Source organism: Homalodisca vitripennis, chromosome 1 (assembly GCF_021130785.1).
Source record: "Homalodisca vitripennis isolate AUS2020 chromosome 1, UT_GWSS_2.1, whole genome shotgun sequence".
Lineage (NCBI taxonomy): Eukaryota > Metazoa > Arthropoda > Insecta > Hemiptera > Cicadellidae > Homalodisca > Homalodisca vitripennis.
Genome location: NC_060207.1, coordinates 77,656,814 through 77,671,944, shown reverse-complemented (window position 1 = coordinate 77,671,944; position 15,131 = coordinate 77,656,814). Strand labels below are relative to the sequence as shown.

General features: G+C 35.3%; 1 protein-coding gene across 3 annotated transcripts in view; it reads right to left on the bottom strand.

The window, feature by feature from the left end:
* LOC124365223 (flap endonuclease GEN) overlaps positions 1 to 15,131 on the bottom strand; it is a 57,260-nt gene that overhangs the window by 34,284 nt on the left and 7,845 nt on the right. For 2 of the 3 annotated variants that reach the window (XM_046821189.1, XM_046821192.1), the window contains exons 4-5: positions 7,090 to 7,355; positions 461 to 523 (exon numbers count right to left, since the gene is read on the bottom strand). In XM_046821189.1, the coding sequence (XP_046677145.1) occupies positions 461 to 523; positions 7,090 to 7,355 (329 nt within the window). The remainder of the gene's footprint in view (positions 1 to 460; positions 524 to 7,089; positions 7,356 to 15,131) is intronic. The other variant, XM_046821196.1, reaches the window with a different exon arrangement.

Here is a 15,131-nt window from a genome sequence, read left to right as displayed (position 1 = left end):
TTTTGTATGGTTGTTCCTTTATAAATGTAAAATATAATAACATAGCTTTCTACAGTAAAATTCTTTTTCCTTTTTTAGTTATTTACGAAAAAAAATAAAAAAAATAAAATTTTTTTTATGTAATCCATTAAAACATTATTTTTTTTAAATTTTAAATTACTTAAAACTACATCTTTATATTTTTTTGTTGATAGTATATATCTATACGAGTAATTTGGTGCAACTTTTAGGTCATTCTCTAATGTTTATGAAAAGTTATAAATTTTAATCTAAGAGACTGCAAAATCGCCAATTTTAGCCTGGCACTTTTGACTAGTCACAAGGGGATAGATATGTGAAAAAATTTTGCAACATCTCATATTTGGTCCTGGCCCTGAAAGGGTTAAGAAGATATATATATAATTATATATTATGAATAAGAAATGAATTTGTTATTTTATTGACTTATTTTAAGACTTACTGAGTCATCTGGGAGCCTTTAATTCGGTATTCATACAAATCATCACTGCGCCAGCCTCGTAACCTAAAAAATTTAAATGTAATACATATGTTATATGTATATATATATATATATATACACATTATATATATATATATATATATGTGTATATATATATATATATATACACACACACAAATTTAGAACAAGCATATCAATTAGTCACTAAGTCAAAATTACCTTTTGGATTAAATAAGAAATGATCTGTTAAAATAGTCTAAATTAATCTAGCAAATCTAAAACAATGTATTGTCTATATTTAAATTTATTAATTTTATTAAAATTGTATTAATTTTTTATGAATGTACACTTACAAAACTACAAAATTGTTAATATTTAATTTAATTTTATGCTGTTAGAACGCCTTTTATGTTATTAATCTAAATTTTAATTTTAAATATAAAGCCATTTTTAGTATAATATACCAAGGAGTTTATAAATTACAGTATAAATCAGAATAGAATATTTCAGCTGATTATAAAAATTCATATGTTTACTTTTAATTCTTACATTATATACACTTTTTGTACCTTTTTGAAAACTACAATAAAGTCGAAATATTAAAGGATTTATATGAAGTCTTTTTCTTCTATTGTTTAAAGAAGCCTCTGAGCATTTATTTTCTGCATACAGTACATCAAGCCTTTTGGTAAGTTAGACTTCAATTCTCAAGCTTTTACTTTCAAAAAGTAATGGATAACCTAGACGAAAATTCAGACTCAACGATGAAACAATTTCAATATCACTCCTTAAAGATTGTTATACTAAACTGCAAAATTATATTTTTAACTACTTGTTTAACAACTTGATTTGGGTTCCCAACGGCTTACAGCCCAAATTTCCTTTATTTAGTTTTCCACCACAACTTCGGAACGAGGTTAAAGTATTTGCTACGCATACTGGCAAACAATTAACTGAACTAAGTATTCAACTCTACAGACAGCTATCTACAGATCATGCAGTAAAATTGAGAATGTTGTATCAAGAACTTATTAATAAACCTGAGTTTACTTTTAAAAATAACGATTTACTCCTTGAACTATGAAGCGTGTTGGATAATAAAATGAACACCCTATCCAAAAAGCTTTTAAATCTCATCAGGTCTAAAAATTCTACTACTAATTGCTATAATGCTAAATTCCAAAGATAACCCTCTGCCTTGTTGAATAAGCCATCCAAAGATCTAAGATCTCATCTACCTAGAATATTTTTTATTCCATAATAAGAATATTGAGAATCCTATAACAAGAACCTCAAGTCAAAGTGAGGTTAGTTAAATTGCCGTCCAATGTTGTAAAACCTTTCGAAATATAATCTCACTGATGATGAAATTTCAGTTTTAGAAAAGGGACTTACTTTTGCACCGACACCCAAATTCAACCACATGAATTTTGTGGCAGACGCTCTCAGATTTGCTAGAAATGTACGACTTAAAATTTCACTTTTCCCAACAACAGTCTACAATTAACAAGAATATAATACCAAATTCTGTATCAAAATTTCAATCAAAATCTGATTGGACTCCACCAAACCTGCCACCTGACCATCCCATCGAACAATTTGTTAACGTAATAATAGCGAATTTGGCTCAACCTACATTTACTGATGCACTACAGAAAAAAGAAAAATGTAACATTAAACGAACGAAGGGCTATTTCATCCTTAAAACAAAACAAAAGTATAGTAATTTTACCTGCAGACAAAGGAGATTCTGTTGTGATTTTAGATATTAATGATTATGTATACAAAATTGAAAAAACAAACTACAAGACTTAAAATTTTACAAACCAATTGATCAAGATCCAACTGCTAAATTCAACGATGAAAATAAGAGAATACTTGTTGCAAGAAGGTCCCAAAGAAGACATCAATATGGAAACCCTTAATTTATTAGTTCCAAAAACACCTCGAACACCGGTATTTTACATATTACCCAAAATTCACAAAACCTTCAAGACCACCTCCAGGAAGACCCATTGTTTCCGGCTACGGATCTCCAACCGAACGGATTTCAAGTTATGTGGATGAACTTTTACAACCCTTTGTCAAGAATTTGAACTCTTATGTGAAGAACACAGATCATTTTATCGAAAGGCTCAGTGAAATTAGACAACCACTCCCAAATGACATTTTGTTAGTGACTATTGATGTACAATCACTATATACCAACATTCCACACAGTGAAGGTAAACAGTATGTAAACTTCATTTCTAAACAATAGGCCACGCAATTCTAAACCTAGCACAAATTTTATAGTTACTTTAATTAATATGATTACTCACAATGAATATTATAATTTTAAATTTAGAGATCAAAATTACCTACAAGTTAATGGTACAGCAATGGGAACTAGGATGGCACCTTCCTATGCAAACCTATTTATGGGTAAGCTCGAAGAAGATTTTCTGAAATCTCAGCCACACAAAACCTCTCGTTTGGCTGAGATTTATAGATGATATTTTTGTGATCTGGGAACATGGTAAAAACTTTATTGGAAACTTTTTTAAAACAACTCAATTTATTTTCATTTTTAAAATTTACTTGGAATTTTTTCTTCTAAAACTGTAACCTTTTTGGACTTAGACATTTTTATACAACACGGCTATCTAAAGACAAAAATTCATGTAAAGGGAAACTAATACCATGCATTACCTACACTATAACAGTTGCCATCCTGTTCACATTAAAAAGTCCATACCAAAAAGCATATCAATCCGAGCAAAAAATTTATGTTCAAACAACTCGGATTACCACATTATATAGAAACATTATCTAAAGCTTTTACTGCTAGGAACTACCCTACCAAGATTATTAGAAATCAAATTAACAAATCGAAAATAAATAACAACAGCAGCATGAACAAGAAAAATTATACAGATGATCCTAAATTTATTACGCAATATTTCCCGGGGCTACATAAAAACTAACAATATATTAAAAACGGCCTACAACATTTTAGAATCATCCCCTTTGACAAATAGTTTGTTTTCAAAACCCCCGAGAATTATTTTTAGTAAAGCCCCTAATCTGAAGAACCTTCTGGTAAGACCTAAATTATTGCCTAACCAAATTCCAAATTTCAGATGCTGATCAAAAGTTTTTAGGTTGCCATTCTTGTGAAGACAAGCGTTGTGCTACATGCAAAATTCTAAATCCTTCTAAAACTTTTACAAGTAGCACAACTAATAAAACATACCAAATTTCAAATAACATTAACTGTAAATTGAAAAATGTAATCTATCAGTTGTCTTGCAAATTTTGTCCCAAGGACTATATTGGTTTAACGACAAATCCCTTAGATATTAGGATGAATAACCATCGGTCTTCATCCAACAGACAAGACGACAAATTGGTTTCGCAACATGCATTGGCTCATAACGAAATATTTAATAATTGTTACACATTAAAAGGGATTTGTAAAGTACCAGAAGATTCTTCAAAAATTCAAATTAGAAAATTTAGAACAAGCATATCAATTAGTCACTAAGTCAAAATTACCTTTTGGATTAAATAAGAAATGATCTGTTAAAATAGTCTAAATTAATCTAGCAAATCTAAAACAATGTATTGTCTATATTTAAATTTATTAATTTTTTTATGAATGTACACTTACAAAAACTACAAAAATTGTTAATATTTAATTTAATTTTATGCTGTTAGAACGCCTTTTATGTTATTAATCTCAATTTTAATTTTAATATAAAGCCATTTTTAGTATAATATACCTAGGAGTTTATAAATAACAGTATAAATCAGAATAGAATATTTCAGCTAATTATAAAAATTCATATGTTTACTTTTAATTCTTACATTATTTATACACTTTTTGTACCTTTTTGAAAACGACAATAAAGTCGAAATATTAAAGGATTTATATGAAGTCTTTTTCTTCTATTGTTTATATATATATATATATATATGATTTCACAAACATAAGTAGATAAACATAAATCTGGCAGATAGGCAGGATGTGAAATGGTAGCCATATTGTTTTTGGCCAAAAACTGTGTTGTTTTCATGCTAGCGTAAGTTGGAGCGTTGTTATGATGCAAGTTTGTCTTTCCACAAATCAAGCCTTTTTCGACACACATTTTCCCTCAAGTGCCTCAAAACATCACAATAAAAATTAGAGTTTACTGTAATAGTCTAAGAGCCCGCGACGCCTAGGCATTCGTAAAAGCATTTCATAAAAGCTGACAACTTGTCAGTATACGAGTACTATACAGGTATAAACGTACCTTGAGTATGGAGCCTGGGTCGCGGTGGCTTCGGCAGGTAACAGGTAGTAAAGGTGAGTGAAATCACAGTTTAAATTCGTAATAGTGTAAAGCTCAGTTTTTATACATTTCAACATTAAACAACGATAGAAAGCTGCATGTGCGATGCCGGACACTTAGTATAGTTACAAACGTTCAGAGTATAAGACAGCTGATGCGCAGTAAAAGATCGCCGTAGACATTACGTACTATCTCACTCGCACCCGCTTGTATGTATATCTCTCGCGCTCGCACCTAGAGTAACTTTTGAGGTGCCTGGCTACATGAAGGAACCATAGAAAGTGTCTGGGAACTGAGAAAACATCTTTTTACAGTTCCCCTAATAACATATATATATTTCAGGTTTTATAATACGAGGGCTGTTTTTTAAGTAAGGGCCGTTTTTTTTTTTTTGTAAATAAACAACAATTATTTTTTTCAAAATACATTTATTTTCAGAATCTGCATACTTTTCTTTATTTTTCTACATAGTTGCCTTGTTTGTTAAGGCACTTATCATATCTTAAAACTAAGTTTTGAAATCCCTCTTCAAAGAAATCTGCCGCCTGCTCTGACAACCTGGAGTTCACGGCCGTCTTGACTTCTTCGTTGTCATTGTAGCGCTTCCCGCCAAGATGATTTTTCAAGTAACGAAAAAGGTGGAAATCGCTCGGAGCAAGGTCGGGGCTGTACGGCGGATGATTCAAAACTTCCCAGCCAAAAGAGTCGATCATTTCCTGTGTCCGAGCAGCGGTGTGAGGCCTTGCATTGTCGTGGAGGAGCAGAATTCCCTTTGTCAGCATGCCGCGTCTTTTGTTCTGAATGGCGCGTCGCAGACTGGCCAGGGTTGCGCAGTAGGCTTCTGAGTTAATCGTCATTCCTCGCGGCATAAAGTCCACTAGCAAAACACCGCGCCTGTCCCAGAACACAGTTGCCATAACTTTGCGCCGCGACAGCGTTTGCTTGGCTTTGACTTTGACTGGAGATGTTGTGTGCCGCCATTCCATGGACTGTTGCTTTGATTCAGGAGTGATATGGGATACCCATGTTTCATCTCCTGTGACAATTCGACTCAACATGTCGTCTCCTTCCTCGTCGTAGCGGGTCAAGAAAGTCAAAGAACTGCTTAATCTCTTTTTTTTGTGATCCTCAGTGAGGAGTTTGGGTACCCATCTTGAGCACAATTTTTTAAAGTTTAGGTTTTCTGACACAATTTTGTACAGTACTGACCTGGACACTTGAGGAAATTCCATAGAGAGAGTGGTTATTGTGAACCGTCGGTCCTCATGAATTTTTGCGTCAACTGCAGTAATCAAATCTCCCGTGATCACAGATGGCCGGCCTGAGCGATCTTCATCGTGGACATTTTCGCGGCCATCCTTAAATTCTCGGACCCATTTCCGCACTTTACCTTCACTCATTGCCTTGGCACCATACACCTCACAAAGCTGACGGTGAATGTCAGCAGCCGACATGTTTCTTGCAGTCAAAAATCGTATCACTGACCGAATCTCACACACGGCGGGTGATTCGATAATCTTAAACATTTTAAAGATCCACAGTAATGCATACAGGTTAGCTACAGAGCTGCAACTGGCATGAAGTTGTTCGCTAAGAATGCCGGGAGGCGGGGCACACGCTCGTTACGGCAGGAACGCGAACTACTACCGTGTACGGGAGAACGGCCCTTACTTAAAAAACAGCCCTCGTATGATGACAGTACTATTTTTATTAATTGTACTTTAGGGGTGCCTGGCAGGGGGTTGGAACTATACAAAGTGCACATTTTTGTTGCACTTCTCACTCGGCTTGCTTTCTTCTTCTTCTGTCTTCATGAATGTGGTGCCAAATCTTTCTAATAATTACATCTGCTTTGCTCGTGTAAGGCTGTCCTGAACGATGATCTTCAATTGAAGTTCTGCCAGCCTTGAAATGAGTGTACCTCTCTTCAAAAGCTTCTTGAAGCATTGCATAGGTTTCCGTTGGTGACTTCTTAAGTTTAAAGCAAAACCTGATGCAAGCTCGTTTGAATTTGTCAGCCATCACAAAAATCGCTACGTGAAGATAACACACACACAAAAGCACAACTTGTAGACATAACCTAACCACTCACAACAATGAAACTTGGCACAAGTACTCAGCGGCTATTACAGTAGAGGCTACTGGCAAACCGGCTTGTACAGTCTCGTCAAAAAAAAATTGCGAGTACAGCCCAGGAACTTTCTGATACCACCTCTTATAATCCAGTATTTAGACATACAAATATTATTTTCTGCAGTTATCCTCTTTATATTACTTTGGATAATTTTTCTACATGAGAAAATGTCTTCTAACCTGTCAAGTACCTGGTCGTTGGACAGTGTTTCCAGGAATTTGAGAGCAGATTGCTTGCCGACACCATGGACCCCTGCTTCATAGTCACATCCACACAACAGGGACAATGCCAACAGCTTCTGCCTTCCCAGTCCCAGCTTGGCCTCCACATTCTCCATCCTGTACATATCGCATGTGTACGAGGGACTCATTGTGAAGTTTCTCAGTACTACTCGGGCTCCGTAAAGAAAACAATCACTGTCTTGGGAAATTACTGCATCAACAACCTGCATCAATATTACATTTTAAGGAGTCTGATAAATAATTTTCTTAGGAGAATGAAGTTATCTAGATCTCTTTCCTATAGAACTGAGAGCACTTGATTAATTGCGCTCCATAGTCTAATCTATCAGTAGCATACAGTTCTCTCACCGTCATAGTTATGATTCGTAGGGAGGTTGATAGAAATTTCATATTAACCATTATCCGATGAAAACATTTATATATATTAATTGGCTGAGCGTTAGTGAAGAATAAGTTTGACAAGATAAGAAAACTATGCTACACCATAAGTCACATAACAAGTTTCTCTAGGGTTACATGTAAAACATAGTCAATAGCTAATTTTATTCTTGAGATGTCCTGTGGGCATACATCTTGATAGAAAGACTTCATACAGAAATGAAATTTTTACATCCCCCAGGTAGACAAAAGAGAAATTGTGATGACTATTGAGTGCTAGACTTCAATGATGCTCAGTCAAATCACATTCACCATCATCGAACTCATTCTTGTCTCTATAGAAATATTTTCACGCAAAATTGAAAGTCTGTAGATGAAATCTTTCTCAAGATATCTTACGGTTAGTTAGGATACATGTATACATGTATTACTATGTCGCATGTCAAAATGTCATGTGACCGTACTCAGTTTGTTTCTAAATTTATTTATTTTGTAAATTTATTATGGTTACCTCTAAAACAAATGTAAATATGTTCGCTAACGCTCAACCAAATCCCATGGAGTTACAAGTACCATCAACAAACTCAATGTTGCCTCAATAGATATTTTATTGTTTCATTTAAGAGGTTGGGTTCAAGAGTGAGACTTAAATCAAACTTATCCTTAATAGATATTTGTGTCATTTCAGGAAAGAAAGAATACTGAAAGAGAAATAGAAGGAGCCTACATCTTATGCATTTTTCACAGAGAAAAAAATCCTTTGGTCCTTGTACCCTTGTAGGATCCAGAATTTCAATAAATTACAATCCTCTGTAATTACCAACCAAATTTACATCACCTTTCTTGTGCAAATGGGAATTTTTTAAATTTTTTAAAACTTTCTGGTATTTGTCTACTACTGTGTAACTTATTGAAATAGAAAGTGATTTGTCAAGTAAAACTTCTAAATCATTTATGTAAAATTCCATAAAAACCAAGTGCTTTTTAAGAATACCTAATACAGACCACAACTCGGTTTTCTTATCCAGGCATTCATTCAGTATTAGAGGCTCTGTGTCGCAAACCTTGGGTGAACAAGGGAGATTTCAACAAATATGAAAAAGGTTTAATCCATTCATTCAGCATGACGTTTCCTCTAGCTATGGGTCTAGCACTTTGATTTTTAGACTGTATAGCCTGCCATGACATTTTTGAATCTGAAGTTTACTGCAAATCTTTAAGATTTCAAAATGAGCTTTTCTTATACATCTACATACAGTATATATTTATAATGCTTTTAGCCTGTTTCGTATTTACTTTGAACATATTCTGCACTAATTTTTCTAAATAGATTTAACAATTTAAATACACCTAGTTCTTTAGTCAGTAACACTTTAAGGGGGGTCGGGAGGTCAAATGGGTCAAAAATTACTTTTTTTGTGTTTTTATTGAATATTATTCTGCTTTTCATAGTGGTTAATTCAAGACCAATTTCATGAAAATCGGTCAAGTAGTTCTTGAATAAAAAATGTTTTTCTAAAGGCTGTACTTCAAATTTTTGGTGAGAGTTTCAGCATTGAGGAGACAGTATTTTATATTGTACTATAACTCTTTATGCAAAATAGAACTGTATTACTATTAAGTTTTTTGCTATTGGTACAGTTGTTTGTCACCTGTTTTTTCTTTCATTACCTTGTTTGTTATTGTTTTCTTCTGTTTATAACCAAGAATAACATTTCAAATGTCACAGTTTATTTTCTGAAGTTCCTGGTGTTTTCTGTGTGTTAGAAGTTTTATTTCAAAGGTATTGCAATGCCTAGATTTTGTAACAAAGTCTTTAAAAAATGTAAGCAAGTAGGGAAGCCTAAAGTGGTGTTTGTAGATAGTGACTGTGTGTGAGAAGTCTAGAATCTAGGCCTAGTACACAAAGCCCAGAACCTAGGACTAGTGCACCAAGCCCAATTCCTCCAGAGCCTCAATAGGAGAGTTTGTCTAGTAAGAAAATTAGTTCTTGTCTTGCAGATTACAATAAGTACTAAGGTAACTGTGGCACTAATGACATTGTAAATTTGCAAATTCTTCAAAACCTGCTTGAACAGAACCAAAGTGAATCGCTCAATAACATGATTTGGGCTCGTATTCCCAAGCGAATTTTTGTCATGCTATCAACTCTAGAATTAGGGGTATATGATGCTATTGCTGTCTTCAACAAAGGCAATATAGTCAGATGCGAAGTGTTTGCTAAATTAGGGATTGTACCTGGGGTAAACTGTGTGTATGTGCTTCAAGACATGGACATGCTACGCATCAAAAAAGCGAATAAAGTCGTTGATGAAATAGAAAAAAAAAGTGTCGAAGACAGACTACACTGGCAAAAAAGAGGCTAGAAGACGACTATGAAGCAGAGGAAGCAGACAGTCCCTCATATGGTGCAGGAATGCATTTATAAAGCAAGTTTAGTTGCTAAGCTAATGGATGTTCCAAATAAATGGCTTTTTCCGAAAATGAATTTTTTCGGTAAATAAGGAACATTATCTCCAAAACTATAAATGATAGATCAATAATTTTTTTTTATCTTGGAGAGGGCATTATTCTACACATTTTAACACATGGATTTAAATAATTTCAATCAGAAAATTTTTCATTGCGACTAATTTATAAAAAATACTGGTAATTTTTAGAGCATTTTTTTGAAAATTGCCAAAAATCAAAAAAATATTTTTTTACAAAAATCTCGTGTTAAAATATGTATATTGTTGTGCTTTATCAAGAAAAAAAAGTTCTAAGTACTATCATTTATAGTTTTTTGGTAAATGTTCCTTAAAGTTTGAGAATTTAACATGGGCTTTAAATGGAGCTCCCGACCCCCCTTAAATTAAACCAAGGCTGTTTAAAATTATACATAACGCTTTTACTTTGTGTTGATTTCCTTTTAATTTCCGAACTAGTTATGCAATGCACTAAACCTTTGACATTACCTTGATTGCAATTTGAAATTATTAGTTGTGAAACTGCCTTGTTCATTTCACTGCTACATTATAATTATTTTTATCTTAATCTTGTCATTTTAAATTTTATAAAGAGGTATAGCTGTGTTTCCCTCTTTGTTATTACTTCTTATTTCATACTCAATATTTATTTGTAGCTCAATAGTCATGTGATCTAAACCTAGGTGACTAATGACACTAAAATCTTCATAGGATTTAAACAACTACTTGTAACCATTGCTAAATTATTACCTAACATCCCTTAGGCCCTATACAAGTAAAACCCCCACACTGTCACTATTAGACTGACCATTTCAAACTATAAACCTGAAGTCATCCATAAGTTCTAACAGAAGTTTCCTCCCCTGACTATTTAACATCTAATTTTGGAGTTATGATCATCATTACGCACCTTTTCATTTACTATCTCAATGGCTCCTTCAAGTGAATTCTGTTCCAAACCAATACATCCATTTAAATCACCTATAATAATCAATATATCTACATTGATGCCAAAAAACTTATTACTCTAACACTCATTTTCCAAATTATTAAAATTTAAATACACAGCAAAATCTTAATACAAATGCATTAATAATTCTACTTATTAAGCTTTTATCAACAAATTAAGACAATTTAACTGAATGAAATCTATTAACTTCAAAAAAGTGACTAATAAGTGAAATGAACTATCGAAACCAACCCTCCCTTATTGTGTCCAACATTAGTGTTCTTAGTTGCAAAAATAAAATATATCATAAATTGTTTGAATTTAATTAAAACAAAATTCTTATCTTGGTTCAGACACAAAAGTTTCTGTTCCCTGTCTCGCCTGCCTGCTGTCACCACGTTGCCATTCTCCTATGTAAAGCTACAGCTTTTAATCATAAGACAGTCAAACATAATTGGCACAAGTTGTTGACCAGCACCTCTCTCCACTTCTCATCACATAACCATCAACTGCCATTTTGTGCTTCTCACCTCCACGGGACAGTCTTTGAACACAACATACCCAGTTCCCTTCAACTTATTCCCTTTTGATATGATGTATTCTTTGTCAGTGCCTGAGGACTTGTGCTATTAATAAGCTGTTTTCTTCTAAAGGATATGTTTTGTAAATCAACAGCGTGTTTAACGTACTAAACATATCACAGCAAAACCTTTTAAATTATTTGCTTAAAATCTAATATATATACAACCGCATCTAATATATATACAACCGCATGTGTAACTGACTGACTGACTGACTCACTCACTCACGTATACTAATTCTAACCTACTTCCAGATGAGTTAGAGACTTGAAATTTGGTACACAGATAGCTTTCCACGTGTAACCACCAGGAAAATCCCGAAAAGTGAGAATTTTTCATTTTCAACCCCTCAAAAAAATTCCCAAAAAATCGCGCATTCTTCACCCCTGCAGGCATTTTTTGTAAGCCCGATAGCGGGCGAACCGTTGGAGCTAGCTCGGATCTGACGGAAAATTCATGGTCAGGAATGAAGTGAACTACAAAAAAGGTCTAATGACTTTTTGCTCTATCTTCCATGGTTAAGCGACAAAACGCTCGAACATTTGAAATTCCAGAGATTTTTTCGATAAAAATAATGTTTCAAGCCCGATAGCGGCCGAACCGTTGGTCGTAGCTCAAATCTGATTGACCCATCAAATTAGCAAATTGCGCGATCTACAGAAAAGGTCCAGTAATCTTTTGCCCTATCTCGATTGGTTTGGCCGAAAAACGTGATTATGTACAATTTTGTTGTAACTTTTACGCGAAACTTTTGTTTTTGGGGTCGATAGCGGCGAAACCATTGGTCGGAGGTCAAAATAAGACTAACGTTTTATTTAGGAAATAAGATGACCTACAAAAAAGGTCCAGTGACTTTTTACTATATTTCCCTTAGTTTGACCGCAAAACGCGATTAAGTGAAAATATTGGACATTTTCGCCTAAAAAATTTACATTCCGGGCTTGATAGCGGCTAAACGGTTGGTCGTAACTCAAAACAAATTTTAAACGGGATTTAGGAAATCACGTGATCTACAGAAAAGGTTCAGTGACTTCGGGAGTTGGCTGAGCGTTAGCTAAGCGTCAATAGTAGATAGGGACAGAGGAATATTTATTATGTTCACAGACACAATACCCTCTAAAAAGGCCCCAAGTGTGTCATTAACCCCCGGTAATATTAACCCCCCCCCCCCCGGGGATTTCCTGGTATGACCTGATAACCTCCTGTACATTCAACCCCCTGATGTGTTAACCCCCCTGGTAACATTAAACCCCCCCAGGGAATTTCCTGCCATGACCTCATGTCCGAATTTTACCAGTCACCAAATCTCTTAACCCCCCCCCCCTGGGAAGATCCTGGTATGACCAGATAACCCCCTGGAGACTTATCCCCCGGTAACGTTAACCCCCCCTGGGAATTTGTTCATATGACCAGACAATATCCTGACGAAATTAAACCCCCTCTTGTCTTAACCTCCTTAACATTAATCACCCACCCAGGGAATTTCTCGCCTTGACTAGATAGTCTCCTGGTGATATTAAACCCCCTGTTCGACTTAAAATACTGCCTTGAGGTCGGTTTTTATTATGTTTATACTAAACAATTCAAGATAGCTGACCCGTGCAGACTTTTCTCCCGAGCTCATTTCTGGCTAAACCATAGGTCGTAGATCAGATCTGAGGGCACAATCGAAAGACAAAATTAAATTTCCAACAAGAAAGGTCCAGTCACTTTTTGTCGTATCTCTAACGGTTTAACCGCAAAATGCCCTCAAAGTCAAAAGTTTTTACGAATCCGGAAAAAAATCTATGAAAAAGGTCAATTTTTAAATCCCTTGTCATTTACTTAATGTCCGGACTTAACCAGTCACCGAATTCCGCTTATCCCCGAATTTGCAAGCGTTTACTTTGGGGGCCTGGGGGCGTAGCCCCCAGCGAGCCGAAGGCGAGTCCATATTTCTACACTTGCTCCTCCAATTTATTCCCCTAAAAATAAGGTTATTTCTTCTGCCTCTAGCTTCCTATCTATTAATATGGTTTCCTTCGCCCTATTTTCATGTACTATCTTATTTAGTTTATTTTTTTTATTATTACATTATTTTCCAACACCCCTAGTATGTTTATAACTATGCCTAAATCATGTGTAGTGGCTAGATTTTAAACGTTACTTTCTCTCCACGAGTTGGCCTATCACCATCTATCTACACTACCTGGCACTTCCTGTAAGAAAACACAATGCATAATTTTTTTCCAGATTAAGGAATCGTCTTGTATCCTTAATAACCTTTAATGGTAATCAGATTCCACCATATACAGCAGTAAAATTCTTGGGACTCCACTTTGACAACAGATTGACATGAATAACCCATCTAAAAGAGATAAAAGCAAAATGTCTGAAACGTGTGAACATGTTGAGATGTTGGGTGGGACAAGTTGGAGTATAGATAGGACTTGCCTGCTTTGTTCCTACAAAATACATTTGTCTGTGTCTCGACTATGGTTCGAAGTATATTCCTCAGCCAGACCAAGTGCTCTAAGGATGTTGGACTCTATTCACCATTCTGCACTTAGGTTGGCTATTGATACTTTCTGTTCAAGTCCTGTAGTCAGTTTGTTGGTGGATAGTGGCGAGCCCTATATGATAGACGCTTGCCACTCATGGGCAATTACTTCCATAGCCTTAAAGCCAAACCAGACAACCCGGCTCATATGTGTGTTTTCACTAACCAATTAGAGGACAATTACTGGCAGAAACCTATGGCACCACCTCCATTTGGTGTCTGTGCCACAGCTTTGCTATCCGAGCTAGGAGTATTAAACAATAAAGTAATCCAGAATCATGAATGTGATGTCCCTCCTTGGACCGTATTCCATACAAAGCTTATTACATCTTTGCTTGAATAGTCAAAGAACAACACCAATACAGCTGTGATAATTACGGCTCTCAGGGAGAGATCAGGGGCAATAGCTCCTTGTGATGTCATATATAACGACAGCCCAAAGTCAGCAGCTGTCACTGGCTGCACGTTTGTAACGGCAAGCAAAGACAGGTTTGGTCTTCCTCTTACAACCTCGATGTATTCAGCCGAAATACATGTAATACCGAAAGCACTTAACATCGTCTGTCCCAGAACTCCAAGGACGGTGATCTGTACTGACTTGCTTAGTTGTTTGTTCACGGTACAGGATATGTTCTCAAAACATGTCCAACTGGTTTGCGACATTCACAGTGCACTTTATGATTTGGAGTCACGAGGAATCCCAATTAGCTTTCTGTGCATCCCCAATCATACAGGCATAACCAGTAATGAGATAGTCAACAAAGCAGCTAAAGAATCTCTAAGCCTACCTCTCCACACAGAAATGGTTCCAACCTCCGACATAAAACCAGTCATCAAACAAGCAATCAATAAAAATGAGAGAGTCACTAGACAACGGAACTCAATAACAAACTTAGAGCCATTCAAGACAAATAGTGGGTGACTACATGTTGTTCCACACGAAAAGAGGAAGTAGAATGTGTAGATTGCATATCGACCATACGTATTTATCTCACAGTTTTCTCATGAACTGTGGAGAACCTCCAGTTTGTACTGTGTGTGAGGTAAACCTAAGTGTACAGCAC